This window comes from Notechis scutatus, chromosome Z, assembly GCF_049901735.1.
Source record: "Notechis scutatus isolate UNSWTSFEM ecotype Mainland chromosome Z, rNotScu1.2, whole genome shotgun sequence".
Taxonomy (NCBI): Eukaryota; Metazoa; Chordata; class Lepidosauria; order Squamata; family Elapidae; genus Notechis; species Notechis scutatus.
This window is the reverse complement of record NC_142025.1, coordinates 45,427,281-45,447,608: the sequence shown is the minus strand read 5'-3', so window position 1 is coordinate 45,447,608 and position 20,328 is coordinate 45,427,281. Positions and strand designations below refer to the sequence as shown.

General features: G+C 42.8%; 2 protein-coding genes across 2 annotated transcripts in view; one reads left to right on the top strand and one right to left on the bottom strand.

Annotated features, from left to right (window-relative positions):
* The first annotated feature begins 3,832 nt into the window (after positions 1-3,832).
* On the top strand, positions 3,833-5,679 carry PTF1A (pancreas associated transcription factor 1a). Its single transcript, XM_087946175.1, is given in 3 exon segments — positions 3,833-4,203; positions 4,205-4,497; positions 5,477-5,679. Coding segments are annotated over 3 exon segments (867 nt in total).
* Positions 5,680-17,974: 12,295 nt separating this feature from the next.
* Positions 17,975-20,328, bottom strand: part of CZH10orf67 (chromosome Z C10orf67 homolog) — a 109,119-nt gene continuing 106,765 nt past the window's right edge. Inside the window, exon 17 of the mRNA XM_087947187.1 lies at positions 17,975-18,326. Within this exon, the coding sequence (XP_087803313.1) occupies positions 18,265-18,326 (62 nt within the window). The 3' untranslated portion in view covers positions 17,975-18,264. The remainder of the gene's footprint in view (positions 18,327-20,328) is intronic.

Below are 20,328 nucleotides of genomic sequence, written 5' to 3'. Positions count from 1 at the left end.
TTGTGGCTCTAATAGTTTTCAGTTGTTTAATATTGGCAACATTTAAAGCACTTTTAAAATCATTCCAGCACTTCAATCTGTGCATGTTCATTAAGCTGGAAATAAATTCTGCTGTGACAAGCAGAACTTTCAGATTGTGTGAATAGGATTGCATGCAGACCAACTCTAGCCATAAGAGTTAAGAGCATTTAGTTTAATATACTTTATTGTTTAAGGTTATTTGTACCTTCAAATCAGTGTTGACTCCTGGCAATTGCCTGGACTGGTCCTTGTCATTCTGGGAAGATTTTTTAAGCAATAACTCTTTTTTCTTTCTTCCTGGGCTTACAGAGAATGACTGGCCTAGGTGTTGGTTGGTTTTGCACCTAAGACAAGATTAGAACTCTTGGTCACCTAGGTTTTAGCCTCATCTTATGAAAATCCCATCTGTACACGGATGCATGCAATCCTACTCATTACTCTTAGTATGCTGGCAGGAAGCTGAAGCATATACCGAGTGAGGCCACTGTACAGTAATACTTAGTTTGGTATAAATACATTTACCTGGTCTTTTCTTTATATTGATCTTTTTACAACAGGCTGAATGTTTGTTGAAATGTATTTATTGCTATGACTTACAATAGAAATCTTAATTCTACCAGCTTTATAGATGAAAAGAACTGATTTTTAAAATGAGAACATAGTAAGTCCAAAGTGGCAGAGGTGGTGGGCTGTTCTGATGTCATTTGTACTCAAGTTCAAGATTGCTGTAGTAAGATGAGATGAGATGTCATAAGATAGCCTTTATTGTCATTTTTTACTGTGAGCACACTGGTCCACATTAAAAATGAAATTCTACTCTCAAAAGAAAGCATATATCTACCCATACCCATACATAACACACACAGATTAGTCTAGTTGAAAACACCCAGTGTTATCTGACTTCAGAAGAGTGGGCACAGTGTTCCTCTATCTTCACACTAGGGGGAAAAAAAACCCAATTTCAAAGTATGATGAATGACCAAGCTTCAAAGACCTCAGCAAGCTGAGGTAACTGGAAAACAAAATCCAGAAAAGCAGCCTGGCCCTGAACAAAGGTTTAATTCTCAGACTGTCTCAGGGCTGGATTCGTTCCATTCCCAAAAGAGAGGAAAGCAAAACCACATTGAAGTGAAAGTGTTATTGAATTGGCAGGTGGCAAAGATCCATTCCTTGCCCTACAATTATTACCAGTGGACACTCTGGGGCTGCTGCTGGGTGCTAAAGGAAGACCTGAAGATCTATGCATCCTTTGAGAGAGGAATATATGAGCACAACATACAAGACTGGATTACTTTTTGAGCATGTAATATATTGTTTCTTATACTTGCTCAGACTCTCTGTTTTGCCTAGGTCACCCTGGCTTGCACGAAACAGCTATAATCTAATTATATGTAATTAATTTGCGAAGGAGTTGCATGGTAGCCAACAAGCCAGCTTAGAAAACCTTGTATTTGCTCCATGGGTTATTTCTAATTCTACAGCACTCCATCCATAGGCCAATATATATATAATTTATATAAATATATATATTGTAATTAGACATTTGTGGAGACTCCTGAAAAGGTGGGTGAAATTCTTCAATGTTTTAAACCTAAAATCTGCTGGTACGGGTGTGGAATGGTATTAAATGCTTCCAGGCTAAAAAATCTATCCAAATTTGCCTAAGTGGACTCCATATTCATGAGGAAGATTATGTTGAAGTAGGTAGTAACAATGGTGATAGTAGCCTTAAGCTCTTGAATCATGAGATTTTCTAACTTAATTAGTGATTAATACTCTAACTCTCCTATCGTATACATATGGCATATGATTTGGTGAAACTATTTTTAATTGTAGTGATACAATTTAAAGTAAAGAGCATAGACATGCAGTAGAAAAGAGGCAAGCTCCTGAGCGGATACATTTTGAAAGTAAACACATTTTGTCAGTAAAGAAAAGCAGACCTAACACACCTCCCTTCAATTTCTTTCATTCTTTGTTAGATATATTTTTCTTCAAGAGAGAGGCCCCCTTTCATGACAAGATCCTTTCATTTTGTCCCCACACAAGAAGAATCCATTGCCTCCAAGGATTTGGCTGAGAGAAGGTGACTTGCCAAAGGTCTTCCAAGGAGTTTCTGTGGTTGAATATAGATTTGAATTGTGGCTTCCCAGAAGTTATCCCAACATCTGACTGCTACAGACTTACCATGGGCAGGCAAAATGAGGCATCCGATCTTTGGCATTCTGGCTTTGCAAGAAAGTCATAACAATTTCAGGAACTTGTCCCAGGCATCACAGCAGCTCTTTACCAACACCAGTCTTGATCTTAGTCTCAGGTAGCAATGTCTTTTGGTGCCATCATGAGAAGAAGAGGAAGGTAAGGTAAGGTAAAAGACCTTCTAATTAGAAAGATGAGTTATGATTTGTTGCAAGTGCCATCAGTTTGGGACATTTTAATAGCTAACAGGGCAGTTCTCTCATTTGAAGATTTCACTTAGGTTGGATGTCACAACACCCTATATCAGAGATGCTGAATCATGGATTGTTGTCTAAGACAAAATGGAAATATGGTTTATGGACAACAATATATTGAAATAATTGATTTTAGTTCATATAGCAAGGGACATCAACTTGAATATTTTGGTTTAATGAGCTGTACAAACATACAAGGAATGTACTTATCTGAGTTTTACACGCTTGTAACTGGAAAACACGAGTTCAGCTGACACATGTGCAATGCACCCACTTTGCTATGGTACATGCTCAGGAGTGAGTCTTCATATTCCATGGTTGTGGGTCTTCGAGGTTGCTATCTGATATCACGATCACAATGGATAACAAAACTCAAGGATGTGGCCTTGACTCTGTTCCCTGTGGAGGGAATGGCAAACTTTTGAAGTTAAGGATCAGGATATTCAAGGTAGCAATGACAGAGTGGGCGAGAGGTGATTCATCTATTCTAGAGAAAGTGGTTTTGGACAAGTATCTCCATCTATTAAATGCTGAAAATCTAGAATGAGCTTTCAGATTAATCATCTGTGTCTCTTCCCTTTTGAAAATCTATCTAATAACCTATCTAAATAGGAGGTAATGAGTCTTAGCTCTACAATGGTTGAGCAGGAAAAAGCAAGATAAATAATACTAAAAGCTCATGAAAACAGGAATTTGGATAGGGCATAATGTTAGACTGGAATTATTAAGCCTTTCCCAGGCCAATTCTAGTTGCGCTGAGGTAGTGGGATCCGACAGGGCCCAAACCAGAACTAGATTTCCCTTCGTCTCTACTCTGCACATATGGACCGAGGGGGTAGACGAGATTTAGATAGTAGAAAAGCCTGAAGACAGATTGGTTACGCCAACTTCGCCAAGAGCCTCGGATCCCTCCAGGGCACAATGGAGGTAACTGTACCAATGCCTTAAACTGTCTGCTGGCAGGTAGAAGGAAATCAGCGAACGCAGACACCAAAAGAGAGCGTTCTCTGCTCTCGCTCCCCCTTTAGATATAGCCTAGGTGTATACTCCCCCTCCCACTGCCCCTTGACCATGGGAGGTCCTCCACTGAGCCCTGATTGGCTGGTGATGTTGGTTAATGGCACGCGCCTGCGGTTGTACTTATAAGAATCCTCGCGTGCCGGTCCTCGGTTCTTATGAGTCTGCAGCCTCCGTCGGGGAGAGAGAACGCGCGCAAATACGCAGAAGGGAACAGTAGCAAATCGTAGCGCCGCAGGAGCCAAAGGCGGAGGCGGGGAGCAGAGAAAGAAAAAGCAGCTACTCGCCCACAACTGGCTTCGCCTGACGCCTTTCCCGACCCACATTCTTTCAGATCCGGCATGGAATCGGTACTCCTGGAACACTTTCCTGCTGGGCTGGACTCCTTCTCCTCAGAATCTTACTTCGACGACGAGGAATTTTTCACTGATCAGTTTTCCCGCGACCCTATGGAAGGTGACGAGCTCCTGGAGGCCGAGGTGGACTTCCTGAGCCCGCCGTTGCACGGGTGTTACCGCAGCGACGGGGCTGGCGGTGGCTCAGCATCCGAACATGTGCCCGAACTCTCTCGGTGCTGTGAGGCGGATCCAGGCAGCTTCTCGACGTCCGTCTCATCGCCGTCGTCGGCCAGTTTCACCTATGAGTGCTGCGGACTGGCGACGTCGCCCAGGGGCAGCCTCAAGGCTTTGAGTGCAGCGGCGGCGGCAGCGGCAGCGCGGCCGGCGGCGGGTGCGCTCCGAGGCGGAGCTGCAGCAACTGAGGCAGGCGGCCAATGTGCGCGAGCGACGGCGGATGCAGTCCATCAACGACGCCTTCGAGGGGCTGCGCTCTCATATCCCCACTCTGCCCTACGAGAAGCGCCTCTCCAAGGTGGACACTCTGCGCCTCGCCATTGGCTACATCAACTTCCTCAGTGAGCTGGTCCAGTCCGACTTACCTTTGCGCAGCGCGGGCAGCCAGAGCCCATGCCAGCCCAAGAAGGTTATCATCTGCCACCGGGGCACAAGTAAGTGCAGGGTGAGCTTCCCGTCCCGGTCAGGCGCGCTCCAAATGAAAAGAGAGAGGGAGACTCCTTGGCCACAGTGGCTTCGGTGCATCTGTGGAAACCTTGCAGACGACCGTCCTCCAGCTCAAGCGCTCCGTTTTCCCTAAACCCACTCCTCTCTCCAGAGCAGTGAGAGGTCGTCGCAGCCCAAAGCCTTGCTTTGGAACTCCCTGACTCGGTGCACAAAATAGGTGTCCAATAGGATTCCATTCGCGTTCGGACTTTCTCATGGACACGTCTGTCCGGTGGCTATTATTGCTGCTGCTGCTGCTGCTACTCACAAGTTTATGCACGAGCAGACACAAGAACTTTATTCTTTCCTTTGTTTGCTAGTGAAATGTGCTTGCAGCGACCCAAAGACGATCCTCCGACGGGGGTAACAACTGAGAGGATACAGTCATTCGCGGCGGAATTTAAATTCTAAGAGGCCACTATTTTGCATGGGTCTGTAGATCGTTTGCATCCAAATCGCTGCACCACTGATAGGCTATTACCCTCAAAACCCAGCAATACCCATAGTAATCTTAATGTCTGCGTGCAGTCAAAAGGAGTTGAGATCCAAATTAGGGTGCTCCCTACATAATAGCCTCTGCAGAAGCGCACGCCCATTGGAAAAGTAAAAAACCAACTCTAGCTATAGAGAGAAGCTGCTTTCTCCCCAAATATCGTGTTGGGTTATGCAAGTATTAAATTCCTTTAAAAATTGATACACTATTCCAATAGCTAGATTAAGTGGTGAGTGAGTTTAAGACTATATTATATACTCAGCAAATGATGCCCCAGTTAGCTAACTCCCTGTCACAAGTGTGACAGAAAGTGGGAAGTTAGTTATCTGGAAAAATTTATATTGCTGCCTACTCGTTCATGACACGTTTATTCCAATCTGTGTATGGTAAGAATATTCGGTCTAACGCTCTTCCTTTGTTTATCTTTCTTCCAGGATCACCTTCTCCAAGTGACCCAGATTATGGACTTCCTCCTCTTGCTGGGCATTCACTCTCCTGGACTGATGAAAAACAACTCAAGGAGCAAAACATTATTAGAACTGCTAAAGTCTGGACTCCAGAAGACCCCAGAAAGTTAATCGGCAAATCGTCTGTGAACAATATTGAAAACGAGCCCCCATTTGATTTCATATCATAACATGAGAACATTAGTTTAAAATATCAATATTTTGCCAGCATACATACAGTGGTATGAATTCTTGGTTCTAAGCTTGATTGTGTTGCTTACAGACATTTCATTACCTGATTAGGCAGCAATGTGAACCTGGTAATGTTCATCTGCAAGCAAACAACCGAACTTAGCACAAAGAACTCCAGCCCTGGCTACATATACCTCTACTTTATTGGAACAGTGTTGCTTAACAATACATATTTTCAAAAGTACTTTACAATACAAAAAAAGTATTCTAAGCAATCACCTTTTTTTCTATTTATTATTTACACCTGGGGGAATGGAGCTCTTTTTTGAATGTATAATTTATATAATTTATCCTAATGTTAAAATATGCAATACTTGTAGATTCATTCACCAGCACCTTTGCAAAAATTCTTTGTTAGAAAGGAACATGTTTCCCAAGAAATGTGAACATAATATATTACCACTTGTTGAATATGTTAATTATATTAAAATATTTACTAATATTTTAATTTACTTTGATTAAAATGAGTTTATTTGGAGGAGGATCTGTTCTCAGGTAGAACTTTAGATTAAATTGTTTATAAAATACTGGAAGTTTCTGCAGATCGAGGAGATGTCTTGATGCAGGATTCAGCAAATAAACTCTGTGCTAATAAATGTATTCAGCTAATAAATTTGTTATTTAAAGACCATCCCTCTAATTGGTTCTATGCTGCAAAAATGTTAATCCTATATTACTGTATGGAGAAGCCCAGTGCCTTCCAGATGCATAAGGATTATAGTTCCCAGAATCCCTAGTTAACTGGCAACCAAGGAACATTTTATCACATATCCTGACTGCTTTTCAACATTGTAGCCTTCTTAGGAAATCTTTATATCTGAAAAGCTTTATTAAGATGTAGGAATGTGAAGTGTTTTAAAAACTGGTAAAACTACATTGAAATGTTCCAATAAGCTTTTCACTTCAAAAATAAGTCATGGGTGGTAAAAAGTTGGGTGACATCCAATGGGTAAGGTTGCAATCCAGGTTTGTTGGTTCACTAAAGGGTCTTTCTCTGTGTGAGAAAGTTTGTTTCCTTATAGCAGCAACCCATTTTACTACTTTCATTAATATTGCTTAGCTAACATTTCTAATGGGTTTGTAAAATCACTGGAGGCTCAGGATTAGAAGTATTTCATTGGATCACTTATCAATATCTAGCACTAGTCTGAGATCAGAAAGTTCTGTCATGGTTAATAATACTTGAAAACCAGCATATCCCAAAGATTAGTACTGTAGTATGGTAATGCAACAAGTTTATTAGAAGAGGTGGAGTTTTGCTTCACTGAATAACTTCAAGAAGACTTTGTTAAGCTGTGTGCTGAGAATTGCCAGTTTATAGACTGCTAGCTGATAGCAAAAGGTTGAGCTACATGACATAATCTTTTAAGTTTTTTTGCAATTATCTCTTGGAATATTGATGTCTCAATCAAGTCTGCAGAGGGGAGCCAGCAGTATTTTTCCTGTGACAAATTTGATGGGAATATGTCCTTTTCCACTTGTATTCCACTTGAATTATTCCACTTGATGTATTCTACTTGAATTATTGTACAGAAAGTTTCTTTACTGTAATCCCTTTTAATCTTTACATTCTATGAATTTATTATATTTAAGGGTTATTTTTGTTATTGTAGTAGAGATGATTCTGCATATCCACCTATGCTCATGGGAAGAAGACGTCATGTCTTTCTAAGAATTTCACAGGATTGTCTTCAAAAGTTTGTGTTCATTAAGGTTTTATGAACCAGACAGTTGAAAATAAGGCTACTTCTATTTCTAAAAATATAATTGCAAACAGCAACAGCACCATCAGCACTTTCAGAAGCAGGTGAAAAACTGGCCACTACACCATCGGGGACTTGAGTCCCTGTGGCTAGATTCAGCCTTATCCGAACGTAAATGTATCTGGCAGCTCTTTATAGGATTCTCTGCAGGCTTTAGCTTACCGGTGTATAACTTAATTATAAAGGCAATCTACTTTTCAACATGATTAGTGAGATCTGCTGCTGTCCTAAAGGCACGGGAAAACAACAAAAAATATTTTCCAGCATATTTTAGCCCTAATTTGTCTGCTATATTCCCTATTCCAAATTCCACCACTCTGTGGGTGGGTGTGTAGAGTGGTGTATGGGGGAATTGTAGAAGGAAAGCCCTTCTGAAAAGTAATCCTGATGTGGGTTAGATACAGTCCGAAAAGTACCCTACCCCCACCTCCGCCCCGCAAACGGACATCCTCATCTGAGACCACGACCCTGCATTGAATGAAAACCTAGTTTGCGAAATGGATCGATCTAGCGAGGAGGCTAAACTGAGCGCCGCACAGTGGGGGGTTCCCAGGGTCGGAGGTGTGTAGTTTAGAGCCAGTTCTACACCCCAAGGCGAGGGCTGCAAAGGCGGCAGAGACTTCTGGCTGCCCCGAGGCTGTGCTTCAGCCGCTTCTGCTTCCGCGGCTGGCCAAGGCCGCAGGTGCGGATTTTCCCATGTTAGACGCCATGGATCTGCGGGAGAAGCCCAGCTGCCTAGCCCAGGTCTAGTATGTCTGATCCAGCACTGTTCTTGCTGCTCCTGCCCGGGGGAGGGGAGAGGCAGGCGGATGGGAACCGCGGTCAGTCTTCGGAGCCCCAAAACAGCTAATGACCCCTCGCTACGCCGGCACTTTCGGAAAGCAACAGGAACGCATCACCCGCTCGGGCAGGCTAATTGCATTAACCTAGATAGGCTGGCAAACTGGCCCATGTCTTCCGTCTGGCACCATCCCTTCAAAGGACAATTAGCCAGATTTCAGTTCCCTTGCCCTCCATTGGCAATCTCGGGCGGCGGGAAGAGGAGCAGCCCCGCCCCCGCCCCCAGGAAAAGGAGCAGGAGAAATCCACCGGCCAACACAATTAAACTGTCGAGAGCCGCGAAGGAAAAGCAGGCGGCGAAAGCGGAGGATTGAATAGGCCAGCTACCATTCGGTAGTGCAGTATTAGGCTCTCATTAAACACAGAAAGGCTCCTTGGCACAAACGCTTCCAGGAGGCATGTAATTTCATTTACGCTCATTAGAAAGTCAAATGGCCGCTAGATTCGAACGCCTTGAGACTAAGCGGCGGAAGGGCCCGTTGCTCAATAGCCGGAGGAGGGGGGAGGGGAGTGCTTGCTGAGGCCGTGGCTTTGCACCACCCCAACACGTCTATGGGGCGGCTTCTCTTCGATGGCATCACTTTTGCGGGTGTGAGGAGGCGCGCGCGCGCGCGCGCGCGAAGGCGTGAGTGCGTTTTGTTGTTCAGGGATGGCCTCTTCACATCCTTAAGTCTAGCGCAGATCAAGCGGAAGAGCCGGGCTGCTCAGGGTAAAAAAAACCACAGGGTCTGTCTATCATGTGACTCTTCTGGTTTGACTCGACAAATCCTTTTAATAACGGTCTTCAAATCATCTCCTTTTGCCGCTCTTTCTCAGCTTCATTCACTACAGTTGCTGCGAATGTTTGAAAGGCCAGAAAAATAATCTAAAAGGTGCGTGCGTGTTCTTTCACACACATATACATAAACAGATACCCATGTATAATTCCACATGCACAGGGAAATCAATCTTTCTCCCAAGACCCGAACCAAAGTGCTATTTAAGGCAGACATGGAAATTGCAAAAGAAAATTAAACCAATGAAGCAGCAATAGTCGCCCGCGCGTGTCCTTGTATAATATTGTTTGGCACTGGAAGGAACCAGCGTGCGGGCTTCCATGACTGACAGCTATTCAAACCTTTGAAACCAATGTTTTCTCTACTCTCCTTCTCTACCCCTTGCCAAAAAAATTAATCAAGAGCGACAATAAAGAGATTCATAGATAAGCTCCTCCCCTTGGGGTAGTGCGTTTGCATTCAAGTAAATAATGCTTTCCCTCCCACCCTCCCCAACAGTCTGATCGGAAGTCAACAGCATGCATTGTTGTGGTTGGGGGAAGGGCTGAAGGATCAAACTAAATCATTTTTTCCTACCTATAAAATAACCCAGTACGTGAAGGTTTTAAAAGAACTTTGCAGTGATCTGATGGAAAAATACTCAGTTTCCGAAGTTTTCTTCAGAATGTTTACTTAGCTAATATTGGAATTGGCCAATGAGCTTGAAAAAAGCAACATGCAGTTTTGGCAAAGATCTAAACTATTCTTCAGTTTTCAGGTTGAACAAGATTTCCATCCATTCAGTAGACACTATAAGGTGAAAGTTGGCTGCTCTATGCACAATTTCCCAATGGGCTAAGATGCCAAGATTTATGTCTACGAGACAGACCGAGGCTGCTGCTGCTGCAGTACCAGCAGATGATGCAACGGTTTCTAAGATCCTGATTTTCTTTCTACTTCTATTCATCAGACTATCCTTGCCTTTGAAATAAATAGCATTTGTGATGCCCAATGTCAGCGAAGGAAGGAAGATGGATTCCTGGGCTGGACAAAGCCACAACCAGAAATCCCATTAAAACCTCGAGGCATCGATCTCTTTCAGCTCCAAGTGCAGGAAAAGAAGCTGCTTTCCCTGAAAAGCAAAGGAAAGATGGGGCGAAAAAGAAACTGCCCCTAATGGAGACTGAGAACCTGCCCCTTTGAGATTCCCAGGCTTTCTAATCTGCTAATATTGGGATTAAGTCTTGTAATATATGGGGTGTGAAACCTCGGCTGGGCATGAACTCATCCCATTTCCATTAAGGTCTCTTTTGCGGTGGCATCGAGGACCAGCTGCCAGGATGAACAAACACCAGTTGAAGGTCCCCCCGTTAAATCTCCTCTCACCCCCCTCTCTCTCTTTTTGTCTCCCTCTCTCCCCCATGAAGCCTGTGGGAATGGACCCACACTCATTCCACAACAAATGGCATTTTCTAGATCTGGAAGCCTCGGCAGGCAACGATTCCCACGACGGGATGTGGGGTCTGGCCAACAGGTGCTCGGACTTGGCTGAGGGAGATAGGAGGACTCCGAGATGGGAAAAGGCTTCGCTGCCAGCAGAATGGGGCTTCCCGGGTGCCTCTTGCTTTTTACATGGCGTGGAAGCTGGAGACAATCAAAATGATATCTTTATTGCTAGGTTCATGTCCTGGGCTATAACATATCAATCCCTGTCGAGTTTCTCTCGGATGCACCTGGTATTTCAAACTTGTTCTTTTTGTGTTTCTGGGTGCTGGGCTGCAGCTGCCTAAAACAAGCAAAGAGATTGAGAGAGGCTCTTACAATGTCTCCAAGACGTGTTGGCATGGTTTGCTTGTCTTTAATGTACCATTAAGCATTGTCTTGACACAATATGGGAACTGTAAAGCATGACGTGTGTTATATAATAAAACACATTTTCAATGATAACACTTGCAGTAAGAGCTGAGATGCAAGCAAACAAACAGGCCTGAGTTTCGAGTTTTTTTGTTTGGGTTTTTTTTTGTTTTGTTTTTGTTTCTGTCTCCTTTTGCTAAGCCTTCAACTGGCAATTAAAGTCAAGACCACTACTTTCCCCTCTCCTATCAGCCAATTAAATTTTATGTCTTCTAATTTTTCACACAGGAAAAAAAAAACGTCTCCATGGCGGCCTCTAAAGACATTGATTTTCTTGCTATCACCTGGCGTTCAGACCTTAGTTCCATTTATCAAGAAGGGGAACGTCAAGCGTTGCATAAGTGACTCTGTTACCATAAGGCTCTCACAATCCTGGCCCATTGTTTTCCCTTGTTAATAACTCATTACCAGGATTTAACAAATCCACCATTACATATGTTTTGTGTCTCCATATTTTGATCCGTACGATTAAGCAGATGTTACGATTGAAAATTGAAAAGTCCAAGGCTACTCTAGGCTGAAAGAACGAGGGCAGCCTCAAACAACAAGCTAACAATGACATTCAGAAGATCTTCAGAAAAACATTTACGACCAATAAACAGAATCCAACCTGCTCCATTTCAACCATTGTGTGCTTGAGAGAATAATTAAGTTTAATAGGGAATAGGTCTGCAAGGTTTTCAATGCCAAGATCACAGGTGCGGGGTGGCACGTTGAATGATTCGCCTGATTTTGCCAAGCTCAAGGGCTCTTCTCTGGGACTTGCGAGTAGGCAGAAAACATTGCCATTTCTTTTAATTCGCAGCATTACTTTTAAGGCGAACAAAAGAGGGCGGAGGGAGGGGGGGATGAGAGCTGTAGCGGTGAATGAGGAGCGCGCGGCTGCAGTAGGGAGAAAGAGCTGCCTTCTCAGGCGAGCGCGCCGCCAGCCTGGTGCGCAGGACTTTCTGGGTCTTCTAAAGCTTCTCTCTTCGCCTCCCCCTAGCTGCCCCCCGTCTCAGTTCGTCATTATGAGGAGCAGGGTAACCCGCAAAGGTCTCAGTCAGATTGCTTAGTGCTTTGAGTCCAACTCTCGAGTACTAGGCGCCTTTCTGGGCAGCTTGGCCAAACTCTCTTCACGCTCTGAGGCGAACGGCTAGGACGGTCCCCGGCTGGAGACGCACATGCGTCCTGCTTCTCCCCTAAAAACTCGGGGTCTGGGGGAGTCGGCAAGAAGCCGGCTCGCGAGGCCCCGGGAAGTGGAAGATCTCCCCTGCCAGAACTTTAAGTCCCCTTTCCTTGCTGTTGAAGGTCTGATCTGCTAGAAAGAGGCAGCCAAGAAACGGTATCCGCTTGCTTGGCATCGTTGCGCATGGAGGTCTCCAAGAGGGGCCCCGTTATAATGGGCCTGCCTGAGGCTTGAATGAGCGGGACAGAGATGTACCACTAGCTGCGGACAGTCCGAGGGAGCAGCAAAGGGGAGAACGCCGCCTTTATGTCGGAACCATTTCTTAGGCAGCTGACACAGAGAGAAGAACTGGGTCTTCCTGACCAAAAAATCTAGGCGCTCGCCGACAATCCCTAGCAAGCTTGTCCCATCGTAGCTTAGGTTAGAGGTATCCAGGAACGTGGTGGCTCCCCTTTTTCAGATTCAGCCTAGTTTCCGAAGCCCAGGAAAGCTCTCCGAGCCTCCGGGCTTATTCGCCGCTCTGCCCCCCCCCCACCAGATTCCAATTTCCTTCCCGCGCACCTGTTCTGAAGACAACTTGTTGCGCTGAGCGCCTGTCACGGTGCCATATTCCTGCTCAGAGGCTTCCCAAAACAGACCGAGCTTGCCATACCGAGGCAAAGAAACAAACCAACCCACTTCTTCTGGGAAATGGCCTTCGACAGGCTTTCCTGTCTTAAGGCAAATGGGTGACACTTGACATGTCCGGTCCCCCAGTGTCTGCAGGCCTTGGCTATTTCTTAGACTTCTGCCCAAGCACGGGGAGCAGAGCATTAGCAGGAGCTAATGGGGTTAGGGCGGGAAGGAGGGCAAGAAGAGCAGAAACTGGATCCCAATCCTGCCTCCCGAAAACGCTCCCGCCCTCGCGTAAAGCCAGCCACCCTTCTGCCCAGGCCAATCTTCTGTGCTAATTAAGGCTGGCGCACGCTGTAGCAATCAATCGGGGCATCGGAAGATTATTAAATATTTCTCAATCGGCCTGATTCTTTCTGGCAGACTCAGGCCGCTCTCCATTTCTGCAGTGTATTTTTACAGAGGGAAAGGGTAAAGGGTGAAATGGCGCCCTTTGTCTCTCTCAGCTAGGACAGCCACAGGTAAAGCGCTTAAACGCCGGCGAAGAAATGGAGAACTAGCTTTCCCTGGGGAGCGAGCGTGGCTCCTTTGTACACCAAACCCTGGCTAAGGGTTACTTCAGTTAGCAACAGCCCGTTTCCACGTTAGTGCAAACTATTTGGGACTTTGTCAAAGTTTGTTTTGTGGAAGGCAGCTCCTTTTTAGCTAGAGGCTCAATGGGTACTCACTAGAATGCGTAGAAAGCGCCCCCCCTTCTTTCCCAGTCCTTTTCAGGAAAAACGTGAATAGTTGTTGTCAAAGTGGACGAGGCTGAAAAAAGGGGTCCAAAAAGAAAAGGGGGAAAAAGCCTTGAAAAGTCTTGGAAATGGGTAGGTTTTGCAGGTGTAGAATGAAGCTAATAACCATGCACAGTGTGCGCTCCCCCAGTGTGGAGAGTGTGACAGGGACAGCTGGCTCCGTTTTCCCTGTGAAAACCCCCCCTTGGTGGACCATACACAACGACAGTGACCTTTCGGCAGGGGAACCAGAGCCGACCCTTTGACTGAATTAGTCACAAAGACGTCTTGCTATGACTTTTGTTCCTCGCCACAGCCAAGAAATATTGCGTTAAATATGAGAAGGATTGTCTCCAGCTTTCTTGTGCTCCTTCAGGAAATATGGCCAGACTGATTTAAGGGGGCTCGTTTCTCTTCGCCGCGGCCTTTCATTCCTCTCCCCGCTATTCCACCCCCCACCCAATGACCTGGGGATGAGGAGGTGCGCTTTTTACAGCGTGTCTCCTTCCAAAGGGGAGCGCTGACTCTGGGTGTAACAGCGGCGAATTTATCAATCTTTTCAGGATCTGACAATACTTGGAAATACATCATTGTCACTGGGGTGGTTTGATAGATTAGCTGGAGGCGCCGAGCCTTTCCAAGGTCAAGTTGAAGATTCTCATTTGGTGTTTAACTGAAGTTTTTTGAAGGGCTAGACAATGGCTGCCTGTTAACTTGCCCCTTGTTCTGGAGAGGAATCCCCTTAAATTCTCTTTTTAACTGATATCACTTCCGGACAAACAGAAGTGTGATTTTCCTATTCTTGGGAGATTTGTTGTTTTTGTCTCTTTTATGCGCTTTTTCATAAGAGCAGATGATAATTACACAAAATCTAAAGAGCCGAGAAAAGTTCTTGGGGACGAGAATGCACTTTTGTGGTTCTGCAGGATGCCCACTTTATCCTCTTTCGTTTCTCAATGCACATTTAATGGTTTTCTCTCCTTCGTGTTTTGACGCTTTCTCTTTTTCCACGAGTTGGAAACCCCCAAAAGGTTTATTTTGTGGCGGGCTTCCTTGTTTTAAACTAGCCTTGAACCTGTTGTCAAAGTCCCTTTGAACTTCCTTTCGCTGGGCTAAATATTTTCTTTTGCCTCTTTACAGATGTCTGCGCTAGTCTGGGTTGCACCCGCCGTTTCCTCTTCCTTTCGCTCTGAGATGATTGATATTTGTTATTCAATCCAACTTTTATTTACCTTGCAAAAAAAAAATGTTGGAGGGTTCCGATGTGATAAATTGCAGATATGCAAATCACATTGAATGGTCTTGTAAGTGTGTCTCGCTAGAGCTGAATGAGGCCTTGCAAGCCGGTCTGTGCGCGCTCAGGACCCCAGGGAGCTGATCAAAGCACCCATTCTCTTTCATCCCCGTTATTCTCCTCCAAACTATTTCGATACAATATGTTTCCATGATGCCCTTAATGGGCTTGGGACACAGAACTCATTACAACCTAGCTAGTTTTGCCGACCTCTTTGTTCAGAGGCAGAAAGTTAAAGAGAGAGAAAGAGAAAAAAAAAGGGGGTGGTGGGTGGGAGGGAGGAGGGAAGGGGGAGGGAAAAACTTGCTAGTTGCCAGCTTTCTAAAATACTAAAGTATGTGTCATTTTTCACTGGATCTCTTCTTCACCTCTTCAAAAGAAAAACTATGAAACCAGCCTGCCTTTTCTAGCATAAATTTCACTGCTGTCCAAACATTTCTCTGCAAGATAAGTTTTCTGCTTTTGCAAGGCAACTTATTTTCTTAACCACGAATGTGTTTTTGTTAATATGGGGGAAATGGAAATGAATTGGGCTATTTCTATTACTCACTTTATTTAAATATTGGGATCATAGAAATCTGTAACTCTGCAGGCATGTTACATCAAACATATTCCTGAAATTAGTTTCACATAGATTAATATTTATTTCAGAAACAGATTTTGGATGAAAATGAAAAACTTGTTTAAAAATTTTCACCAATTCCAAACCACCCTTCCCCCAAATTTGTTGCAGTGCTCAAACTGCATCAGAATATAGTAAGGATGTCAGGAAGGAAGTTTTGGTCCCAAAATGCAATTTTGTTCTTCGTATAGTGGTAAAGCAACACATAATTTGCAAATATGAGGCCAACATGGTAAAACTCAAAACAGTTCATATAAATTTTCAGTTCAACTGACATTTATTCAATCATAATCTTTTCAATAGATGAATTCAGCTTAAAAGTCTTGCAAAGGTCCCATCAGCTACCAGCCAAAGAGAAGTAGAAAATTCTAGCTCTCTGTCACCATCTAGTGGTTGCTTGGATTTCTGCAACCCAGATGTGGTAACTCTAAAAGCAAAGGTGATTCACACAAATGTGAGTAGGACTTTCCAAAAGTATAAACTGATCTTAAATAAGCTTAAAAGAAAGTTTGAAAAGCAGGAAGATAATCCAGACCAGAGTCTTTGCTGCCTGGTGTTACAGGTTTTTATGACTGGCAATTCATATTACATTTCAGAAATTAGAAAGCAGAGAAAGAGAAGAAAGAGGCTGCAGAAGAGAGCAAGAAGGGAAGGCTTGAATGTCCTCCCCTCACTCATTCTCTCACTTGGATTGCCGATCTTTTGGGTGAGGACTTTGAAACTTCAAATTTAATGCTGAGCAAAGTCAGAATCTGGGTGTCCTTTGATGGCCCTGTAGTGGAGCAACCACATGTTTGGGCAGCTTTGCTGCTTGTGCCTCTCAAAGGAAACTCATCATCTCTATTTCTCTGATAGGAACTGCGAGGAGCGAGTACATTTGTTTCTGGGTTGATTTGTTGATGGAAAATGGCTGGCAGCCAGTTCTGGGAACGATTCCAGCCCTGACTCCGATTAACCCTCTCTGGTGAAACTCTGCTGGAAACCAACTCACCAGCCATTGCCATTAATCTACTTACTAATTAAGCCAATTCATTTCTAAAGGAGGAAAAATGCCTTTCTTTGGCCCAAGTAATGGGAGGAAATTTGAAAGAAGCGCCAAACTGTGTAACTGTAATTCAGGCAGGAGAATTGCTAAAACAAGCTTGTTGATATATAGCAGGAGGTTGAAACCAAGTTTCTAGGGCAACAATCCTTTGGAAATGCCTCTGGCACACAGAGCTGAGCTGAAGCCTGAAGAACGGTAGGGCCATTGTGTGAAAAGGGTGTGTGGGGAAACACTGTCACCCCACCCCCCCAACCGAGTTTCTGCTCATTTCACTCTTGCATCCTGTCTGGTTGCTATCAGCTTCATTCTAATTGGGTAATCACAAAGAATTTGGAGTTTCAAGCCCAAACAAGACAAACATTTTGTGATCTTGGTGCAACTGGGTTAGGCGTATAAAGCCAATGGCCAATTAGGGCCCAAGAGGCAGCCATTTATCCAAGTACCTCTGTTTTGTTCAGCAACTTTTACGCCTCATCTTTTACTTGTATTTGTAAGCAATGTAGTTATAGCTCAAAATCACAAGGCGTTCTTGAACTTCATCGTCACTTTGCAAACTTAAGAGTACATTATAAGAAATCTTTAGGTTGGAAAGAAGTGCCCAATCAAATTATGGCATGCTTTGTGGGGAGGTTAAATACTAAAACCATTCCCCCAAAGCTGTTATCTTTCGGATCCGCTAAGAAGAGAATATCACCTGCAGAATAATCAATCATTACCAGAATCTCCAGCTGGAAATTCTGGAAGCTTAACTTCCAACAAATCTAAAGATCAACAGGTTGAGTAAATCTGACCTACAAGCCTACAATCACTTAGAAAGTCTGTATCAGTTGTTCTTTCCAAGGTTCTCTAAAGCAACACAAAAGGCAGCAGAAAAACAAACCATGAATGACACATTAATCAAAATGAAGCTCCATGAAGCTCCCCTGCTTTAGCACAGGGGACTCCAACCTTTGCAACTTTAAGCCTGGTGGACTTCAACCCCCAGAATTATTTGCTAACTGGGGAATTCTGGGAGTTGAAGTCCACCAAGCTTAAAGTTGCCAAGGTTGGAGACCCCTGCTTTAGCATATTGTCTGAATCTTCTGTAGATTACAGAGCACACTGTAGATTAATACAGCCTGTGAATCTAAGCCCCACATTGTAAAAATAAATATGCCACAAGCAATATTGTGTGCTGTATGCTGGGTCTTGAACCACCTCAACATCACATTTTAGGCTAATATATCTTGAACGGTGTATTTAAAAAAGATCGGACAAAACTATTGTATCTTTAAAGTTCTGCAGTTTTCTCTATTTAAAATGGTAGCTTTTTAAAAAAAGTCATTTTATTTTGATGGATTGACAGAACATATTTGCTTTTACTTTCCACAAAGTCTGCATTCAGAGAAATCAAGCTCAGTTTAGGAATTAATTTTTTATTGCATTTTAATGGTAAGTTGTTTGCAGAATAATTCAGAGAGATAAGTTTCTTTATTTAAAGCTTTTATTTATTTTTGAAGCGGGAAAAGCACTCCAGTGCTCTTAACAGTTAGAAGCAGTGCTCCAGAAATATCTTGACTTACTTCTATCAATGTGACATTTGGGCAGAAAATACTCAAGCACTGCTCTCAGGAGCAATGGTTTCTCATTTGGTCAATCTGTTTTTGGTTCCTTCTAAGCTTTAGAAAAACTGAAAGCATTCAACCTTTTTGGTACAGACAATTGTTCCAGATATGGTAGAGGATTCCAACCTACATCAGTGTTCAGGGGACACAAGAGGTGAGGATGGTAACCTTGATTGTTCAAGCCTTTCCTCATCTGCAGAAGAAAGAAAGAAAGAAAGAAAGAAAGATGAGAATCACTTGAATGTGTACTCTACCCAGGTCTGTTTGATAGGAAGCAAAGTAAAATGGTATCTTGGCTTGGCTGATGGATTACAGAAAGGTACGTGTATGACTGTAGCATGTAATGAAAATTTAGCCTGTGTAATGAAGTTATTTTTTCAGTGTATAATGTGGGCCAGAAAATTAGGTTATGTCATGAAAGTATAGTCTATGTTTGCATGCTTTGTTTGATTTGGGTTTAATGTTTTTGTGGATCCAGCTAATAAAGTTTTAAACTGTGCTTTATGGCATGCATTTGATTATCGTTAATAATAAACAGTGGCTAGCTGAATCATAGCTTTATGTTACAATATAAGGAGTCATATTTGGGGTGTTGAGGCCACTTCATCCACCATCACTAAGATTATCTTGTTCTGATTAAAATCTAACTGCTGCATTAAATTTATTGTGGGCCATTAAATTTATTATGTAGGAAGAAGACATTAAATTCCTAAGGAGGCTAACTCTGGTGAAATACATTTAGTCTACAAAGCATTTGGTACTATAATAACGTTTGGATTGCAAAACAGTCTCTTATGGTTTTGAAAAGACAGCAGCATATATTATGCAAGCTAATTTCACTTTTATGCAATATGTCTGATCTGTGAACTAAGACTGTAAAGATTTCTGGGATGAAAAAAGTCTCCCTCAGTATACTCAATGTCTATTTATGGTATACTCTAGTATAACCATAGTACAATCTGTCCCATTTCTAAACATTCAAGTACTGTATTAGTTTGGTTTGGATATTATGGTACTTCATTAAAAACAGGCTGAATTTCTACCACACACTTTTAGGAGAAAACTTATTGGAGATCATTAACAATTGATTGTGCCTATATAGAACATTTGCTTTTGTTTGCATGACACATGGGAATAAAAATGACTTCATAACACTTTAACCTAATGTATGGGATAAACCAAATCTACGTGGTTACATCATGGCTTTCTGTGTTGCATAAACTCAGAATCTTGGCTTAACTGAATAAAACTAGGGTTTGCAAACAAAAAACCAACAATCCACATAAAGTACACAACCTCTCAATTTTATTACTAAGAAAGATTTTTCTGAGTGCCATTGTTGGACCAATGGATGCCTCTACTTTTGAGTAGTTCAGAAAGGAGAAATCATTTCACTTGATAGCTAATTATAAATAAAAGGTTTGATGTAAATTCTATAATTAATTGGACTCTAAAGCATAACACACAAATTCACTGCTCAGACCTGCACTGGCTCCCTGTAAATGTGTCATAGGTATCTAATATATTTTTTTCCACTTTGAAACCCATTAGTGGTCTGCCCATTTCTTGTACGTACTTGTCTATTGGCAGACCAGGAAACACAATTTGAATCTTCAGTTAGAATTACTTTTCTAATGCAAAGCGTATGTTTTTAATAACTTTAAAGCATGTAATACTAATACTATACTAATAATGTAGCTGTATCCTGATGTGCTAAATTACCCTAAAGGGAATGGGGAGGAGAGGAAGGCAGACAAAGTCCCAAATTCAGCTTATTGTTAAGTATAATTTTGAACCCAGGGATTTCTACAAAATCTAGCACTTTCATTCATTATAGCATACTATTTCTTACCCTGAAATACAGCTTCCTGAATTGGAGAACCAGTGAAATTTCCAGAAAAATGTGTAAAGGAGGAAAAACACTAGCTACATTCTTATATATATCTATTAAGTAAAATAATCCATAAGAGATTGTATGACTACGAGGCTAAAAAACTTTGGTTGCATTCTTATATCCAGTTTTCTGACATTAAAACTATTTGAGTTCAGTGGGGCTTATTTTGGAATAGATATGTATAAGATTGTAGCTAGTGTTTTTCCTCCTTTACACATTTTTCTGGAAATTTCACTGGGTTTTAGAACACCTGAGTAAATGCACATAAGATCATGATATAACTGTGAACCAGATTCACATG